Source organism: Nothobranchius furzeri, chromosome 9 (assembly GCF_043380555.1).
Source record: "Nothobranchius furzeri strain GRZ-AD chromosome 9, NfurGRZ-RIMD1, whole genome shotgun sequence".
Classification (NCBI taxonomy): domain Eukaryota; kingdom Metazoa; phylum Chordata; class Actinopteri; order Cyprinodontiformes; family Nothobranchiidae; genus Nothobranchius; species Nothobranchius furzeri.
In genome coordinates, this window is record NC_091749.1 from 59,635,552 (window position 1) to 59,643,300 (window position 7,749).

The following is a 7,749-nucleotide window of genomic DNA, read 5'->3' on the forward strand; positions in this document are numbered from 1 at the left end:
TGAAGGACAGGTACCGAAACGAGGCACCGTTTGAAATGACGTGAATCGGTGCTCAGTCGGTACTATGGAATTCGGTCGGTACCTTAAAAAGTACCGAATTCGGTACCCATCCCTAGCCGTGATTGGCCCACCAAACCAATAGGACGCTGTGATTGGACCGCTACAGAGCCATTGCCATCTTAGTTTCGCTCAGACGCACTAACATCCCGCCCATCTGACTGATAGAGCGCTGTGATTGGCCCACCAAACCAATAGAGAACTGCGACTGGACTGCTACAGTTGTCAGTCATAGAGGCAGTCTGCCATCGCGATAGAAGCAGTAAAGAAGATGAAGATACATAGTTTTTCTAAATAAACACGCTGTGATTGGCCAGCCGCAATACTGGCCGGGCCTGTGGAGGTTCCAGCGGAGCATTGCTAGATCCAAAACAAAGTTATTTGTTTGGAAAAATTACGGTCTAGGTTTTAGGCTAGGAATATCATTGACAAACAAAAGAGAGCAATCAAACAAAAGTGGTTCAAATCTTTACCTTTTGTTTGGGACTTGCATTGTTTCTTAAATGAGTTCCTGTTTGTGGTTAATCTTTTTCAATAACCCTTAAGGACCTGTGGTGACGCTGGTGTCACAACCCATTTCAAACATCTGCAAAATTGCTTCTTGAGTCACCTATTCAAGTTTGAAAACACACATTCTATCCATACAAATATTGAAAATTATTAAACTTCTTTATTTTATTTGCATTTTTTTCTACATTCTGATGTATTTATTCTAATCTGTTTTCTAATTCAAAAGCGGTTGGGTTCTAAAGGGTTAAATAGCATGTCTTCTTTAAAATGTATACATTCAGTAAAATAAAACTCTTGAATATAAACTCCCCTAAGCACAGATCCTTATAGTTTCTGTCAGAAATGAAATGATAATGGTGTAATTGGTGTAAAATAGCCATCAGCAGTTTAAAGAAGCCTCTCATATATCTTCCAGATAACCCCAGCACCTGCAGCAGCACCAGCTCAGACAAATGGGTCCGTTACTTCAACAAGACTGTGATAACGCTGCAGCCCGGATCACCCTGCAACGACTTTAAGGGATACTGTGATGTCTTTATGAGGTGTCGCCTGGTGGATGCTGACGGGCCTTTGGCCAGACTAAAGAAAGCCATCTTCAATCCAGAGCTCTATGATAACATTGCAGAGTGGATTGTAGTGAGTGTTCCTGAACCAAGTTCTACTAACGTTTTACTGTAGTTTGTGCTTGTGTTAGATATAAAATTTGCTTTTTTTGTCCAGGCTCATTGGTGGGCCGTGCTGTTGATGGGCATTGCTCTCATTATGTTAATGGCAGCCTTCATCAAGGTCTGCAGTGTCCACACTCCCAGCAGCAACCCCAACCTTCCTCAAGCAAGGGAACTTCCAGGTACGTGTATACCGTAAATCCTCTAATATTAGCCTGTATTTAATTAACTGCCGGGTATCATATTTTGGCCGGAGTCGGCGGAGGTGAATAATGGCCGGTATTTTATTGTGGCCGGGTGGAATGTGGTAACAAGCAAGTACGGGGGGCGGTTGTGTCATCCGTCTCACTTTTGATTTGCCAGTGATAGACCGCGAGGGTAACTTTAACCATGCGGAGACGAAGAGGAGGCGAAAATGTGATATCAAGTTCAAAGAGAACGTGCTGATTATGCTGCAGAACACTCTGGGGAGCAGTAGCAGGGGTTGTATGAACTAGTCACTAGTCGACTTCACCGCTCTATAGTGACTTGTTATGCCTGCCATCGACTAGTCGCTGTCACGTGATAATGACCGGTAAGATGCAGTCCACGGAAAAGACAGCAGCCTGCTGTCAGCAGGTGACAAGCTCCTGCGCATCGGGAGGCAACGCGCTGTGCCAGAACGTCGGTACTGACACCTGCCGTAAAACGGACATTTAACCAAATTGTGACGTTTACCCTCTTGCAATTTAACATTCCCCTCACCCCCATCCTAACCTTAACCAGCTTGCGCATGCAAAGCTCTGATTGTTGACGCGCTCCTGAGCACGGCCACAGTAACATTATCAAATCAGGTGTCGCCACCTCAAAAACTAATTTAACACGCGATCATTCATGTCGGCTCATTTCCTTTTATGTTTTCTGTCTTTTATTCTTTTATTTGCGCCTGACGCGTTTCGCTGCTGTGGATCGGGGCGCATCACCTGTTTTGCCCTCGGTGACGCACCTAACTGATGTGGCCGGCACGCACTCCGCTGTTTTTGCGGTCGATAAATCTTTTAGAACTGCAGTTCAAAGTTAACTCATAAGGTGAATGTATATGAAGCCAGGTAGCAGTTTTTCTTTAGGATTGAGAGGAGATGCAGGTATATAATAAACAGGCAGGACAGAAAAATAGTCAAATAAAAACAAGTTAGTTTTTGTACCTGGTGGTTGCAACAAGCAGACACCATTGAAGGTAATCAGAAGTGAGGAACAGAAAATGAAATAATTATTTTAATGTTTAGAGCAGCAGGAACTCCGAGAGGCTGCAGGCGCATCAGTGAGTTTGCGGCCGTTGCGCAGGGGGAGGGCTGAAGCAGAAACTACCGTTGTTAAAAGAAATGTGTGTAACTTAGAAAATGTGGGCGCAATTTTAATTGTCAAAAACTCCAGCAAACCATTAGTTCATTTTGCTCAAATTGAAATTGAGGCCTGCCTCTAATTCTGGTCCTCCTTCCAATAAAGGCCTGGAGCTTGATGAGTTTGAGTCAAATACAGGCCTGTATTAGAGGATTTACAGTAAACTTTTAGGTATTGCATAAAATGTTTTAATGCTGTTATAACAAATCTGCTAAAAGCTAGCTTTTGAACTCAAACACTGTCGGATTACTCAACCCTCTCCTCAGGTGTCTTCCCTGAGACTCTTCTGCCAGAACCGTAATCCTGTGATGCCAGATGAAACGATAGCGCGCTAAACACCAGTTATTGTTTTCTAGGTCCAAACGTCTTTTGTTGTCTGTGACTTCAAATGGTTTTTCTTTTTGGGACTCTGGTAGTTTGTCCTAAAGTTGAAGTGGTAGCAGCCAGCTGTTTCTCCTTCTCTGATATTATTGAGCAGAGAATGTCTCACACCAGTGGTGTCCTGTTGCCAAACACACGAGTGCGTAATGAATGGAGGACCCAGGAAAGTTTGGCGAGACAGACAACGTCACGGTCCAAAAGTTGTTTTCTGTCCAAAACGTGTTATTGGTGGAGGTTTTTAGACAAATGCCAGAGAACTACTGCATACCCAGCTGCAGTGGGGGTGCATCATCGACATAGAAATATATGGACAATTGGTTTCCATAGGCTCCAATAACACATTTTTGAAGAGAAATGGGAGGTGGCCACCACCGCCATTTTGACCGTGTCACAGGTTCGTCAAGCCCAGGCAATTCCACAAAAGGGAAGAGAGGTGGAGCTGAAGGTGGGACTGTAAGGCTGGGATCAAATGACGACACCCGTCAAACTGAAGCTAATGTAGCTACAAGCTAACCTGAAGCTAACCCAAAGCTAACGCGGAGGTGGGAGCTAAGCTAATGTTGGTAGCAACCTAGCTACAACCAGAGTTAACTGTGCACAACACCAGAGCTTCTGAGTCACAGATACGCCGGGCTGACCGCTGGGTAAAACCGGGTGGAACACAGGTCTCCCGAGAGCTTTACAAGCCGGCAGCCGCGCAGCAGACAAGCGCCACTGCGATCAGAGATGCGCAGAGCTGCCACTGGGGAGAACCGGGTGGAAAACATTGGTTTCCATCCGAGAGCTCCACAAGCCAGCAGCCCGCACAGCAGACAAGCGCCGTGGCGATCAGAGATGCGGCGAGCTGCGGGGTGGGGACCATACCGATAGTCGGAACCCAGCTCCACCAACATGTTATATTTCAACCCATTTTCTAAAATGCAGCGTTATGTTAAATGCACTGGGTTTTACCCTATTACATTTAAATTTCATGGTTAAACAGTACATGTTAAAATCTAAGCTCAGCTAGTGCAAGAGCAGCAGTGACCTAAAATCATCGACATAAATACATAAATATAATTTTACTTACCGAAAAAAATGAAGTGGAGACTCCTTGGATGCTCTATTAGTGCAATTAATACCACAGCAAGTCATTTTGTCCAACAGTTGCACAAATAGCATCCAAAAAAAGAATGCACAAACGCTACAACTAAGTTCAGAGACTAAAAATCGCGGAACAGTTTTCAGGCGAGGCTGAGGCTCAGACTGAGACCTTTCCACGGAGCTAGCTCTGTGGTCACGTGGGTCTGATGCTCATTAATTATACAGAATTTTAGGCTTTTAATACACTTAAACAGAAGAGTGAGAAAAAAATTCACCCCCCTCAGAGTTGTCATGAGTATAAACTAGATCAGTTAAACCAAAAACATGTTTTGGTACCAGAGCGTCGGTCCTGACACGCGATCGTTCATGTCGGCTCATTTCCTTTAATGTTTTCTGTCTTTTATTTGCGCCTGATGCGTTTCGCTGCTGTGGAGCGGGTCGCATCACCTTGTCATCCGGTGACGCACCGATCACTGATGCGGTCGCCAAGCAGCGAGCACTCCGCTGTTTTTGCGGTCGGTAGATCTTTTAGAACTGCAGTTCAAAGATAACTCATAAGGTGAATATATATGAACCCAGGTAGCAGTTTCTCTTTAGGATTGAGAGGAGATGCAGGAAGATAATAAACAGACAGGACAGAAAAATGGTCAAATAAAAACAAGTTAGTTTTTGTACCTGGTGGTTGCAACAAACAGACACCATTGAAGGTAATCAGAAGTGAGGAACAGAAAATGAAAGAATTATTTTAATGTTCAGAGCAGCAGGAATTCTGAGAGGCTGCAGGCGCATCAGTGAGTTTGCCGCCGCTGCGCATGGGGAGGGCTGAAGCAGAAACTACCGTTGTTAAAAGAAATGTGTTTAACTTAGAAAATGTGGGCGCAATTTTAATTGTCAAAAACTCCAGCAAACCATTAGATCATTTTGCTCAAATAGAAATTGAGGCCTGCCTCTAATTCTGGTCCTCCTTCCAATAAAGGCCTGGAGCTTGATGTGCTTGAGTCAAATACAGGCCCGGGCCTGTATTAGAGGATTTACGGTATCTGTAATCGTGCTGAAGGAAAATCCTCATTGGGTAACTGACTGTCTTTACGCTCTATGATTGGCCAGTCACATAGAGCGCCCGTCCCTTCCTACACACAAAACTCTCTAGCCGGCCGGGAGCGCAGTCCGTCCGGCTCATCCACGCACACACATAGACAGTAACAGATCTCGCTGTGCTTGCTTCACTGTTGCACGTTTCTTCAGTTTTCCCTAGGTTTTCTTCAGCTCGCCTCTTTTTCGGTTGAATATTTAAAGTTAATTTTTTCGTAACTTACATGGTGCATTTGACAAGACAGAGCTGACGTGCTGTGTTAGTCACTACCTCCGCTCCGGTCGGGTTTTTTATTTTTTTTAACTCCATCTCTGTCCCTCTCACCCTCTCTATCTCTCTCAGACACACACACCTTAATCAACATTGTTTTGTTTAACATTGTGTGGGGCAAAATGCCAAGAACGTTAAGAAAAAAATCAGTTTAATCAAATTAAAATAAAAATATATATATAAAGTTGTGTCTGGTTCTAGCATTTCATATTTCCTAGTTCCTACTGCATGAGTTCAGATGTATTAATCCATGCACTTAAATATTAATGTTCTGATTTTATTGAAAGACTTGTTCTGAAATAGTTTCTTTACTATTGTGATCAAAAATATTTCATCTCAATTCCGAGGCTGCTCTGTAAATAGTTTTCAAATAAACAATACACATATCAACTTCTGATCATTCCATATCAATTTCAGACTTAAAATAATATATTGATGTAAACCACGCCCACTTCCGGGGTATGCCACGCCCATTCCGAGTACAGATACAGATACAGATAATTTAGTTGGTTGAACAGATACAGATACAGATAGTGGTGTACTCGCTCATCCCTAATAGCTACACTATGTTAGAACGTTGTTAAGAGGCATGAAAACAAGTTTTAAGCTATTTGTTTTCCAAATTTGCCATTGCAGCTTTAAAGTTTTGCTCCTTTTAATCTGATTTGAATCTGAAAAAAAAACCACAGTTCAAAGTACAAATGCAGCAAGTTGGTTAGTTTTCATGTTTAAGGTCGTTTATGTAAATTTCTAGTGAAACACACCTCATTTTCATTGTTGAAACTTCATGTGGCCATGCACTGATGCCTAAATATTCCACAGCTACACTGAGAAGGAGGAAAAATCCACAAACAAGGTCTCGGCAACGGCCTCGTGACGAGCCTCCACAGAGAGAGCAGTACCAGATGGGACAGCAGCATCCGATGGGACAGCAGCATCCGAGGGGACAGCAGTATCCGAGGGGACAGCAGTATCCGAGGGGACAGCAGTACTGAGACACTCCTTGCCTTGCTTTTTAGTGCCTACAACAAGAGCACTTCACTCCAAAGAGTTACCTTTACTACAGAATGCAACTTTCAACAAACTTTGAACAGAAACTTTTTTAAGGGACAATGCTCAAATGTTTTTTTTCCAGGGCTAACAGTCACACACCATCTTGTTCTGAGAGCCAGTTGAAAAGTGGTTCACATACCTTTTGTAGGAGATGAAAACCAATCCAAGGAAGAACAGGGGAAGAAATTCTCTAGTCTGTTGTCGTCTTAATCATATAAATTGTCTTTCAATGCGCTTTTCTTTTTCTTCATTTTAATCAGAATGAACAAGACTAAAAATATTTTATTTGTGCAAAACTCCCCCTGGTCTGACACGCAGCCGTCGTTGGCATGACTGCAGAAACTGTTGCTGATGGATAACTTATTTTCTATCCCGACTGACGTATGATGGTCTGTGATGGAGTCATTGGGCCTTGTTTCAAATGAAATTGAATTTCTGAGTGATTTTCTGTTCCAGTTGACTTTCTCAGGATTATTCAGACGATAAGGTTGATTACAGGGTGAGGTCCATCCTCGCTGAAGCCTGTAGAGGTTTACACGAGCTGCTGTGTGATGCAGGAGACGGGTTCAAAAGAATGTAGATGCATGACTTTAATTCACGTACATAGAGATCAGTGATGACAGAACAGAGATATTTAAAATGTGGTCATAGTGATGGTTTTGCACTTGTATTTGCATAGTTATATATAATCTAGGACTTAAATCCACGTTGGACTGATTCAGTAGAAGCTGGAAACTGATCTGGGCACGTTTGTCTAGAGAAATATTTAGTGCCACAGTTTGGTCGTTCTTATTGAGTTCTTTTAGTTTCTTTTATTTATCGGTCTGTTTCTTGTTGTTTAGCTGTTAAAGGACAAGCCAAATGAAACCACTTCTTAACTATAGCGTCCGTGTTGCCTCTGCTGCCAGCTAAAGATTGTCTGGTCTGAATGTGATCGTCAGCCTCGACTTTGCTCATTTTAATAGCAGCTTAGATTATTTTGCGTTTGTGGGAGAACTCAATCACTTTGGGGGGGGGGGGGGGGGGGGTTAAAATATAGAGATTTAAAGTCTATTGTTGTTTTTTAACTGAGAGAACAATCAATATGTGTTGCCTACTGTTCTTTTTATTTCCTTCCTGTTTGGGGGTTTCTTGTGCAGCGTTAATGCTTTTGTTGTTACACATGATTTGTTTGTTAGTGCGTTAAAATGTGCCTACGGTGCAACTAAAGTTGGTATTCTAGTGTCTGGGACCATGGCAGAAAGGGTGCACCTTAAA

General features: G+C 42.9%; 1 protein-coding gene across 1 annotated transcript in view; it reads left to right on the top strand.

Moving 5' to 3' along the window:
- adam10a (ADAM metallopeptidase domain 10a) overlaps positions 1-6,658 on the top strand; it is a 39,179-nt gene extending 32,521 nt beyond the window's left edge. The window contains exons 14-16 of the mRNA XM_015952998.3: positions 983-1,203; positions 1,288-1,414; positions 6,262-6,658. Of these exons, the coding sequence (XP_015808484.3) occupies positions 983-1,203; positions 1,288-1,414; positions 6,262-6,434 (521 nt within the window). The 3' untranslated portion in view covers positions 6,435-6,658. The remainder of the gene's footprint in view (positions 1-982; positions 1,204-1,287; positions 1,415-6,261) is intronic.
- Positions 6,659-7,749: the final 1,091 nt, after the last annotated feature.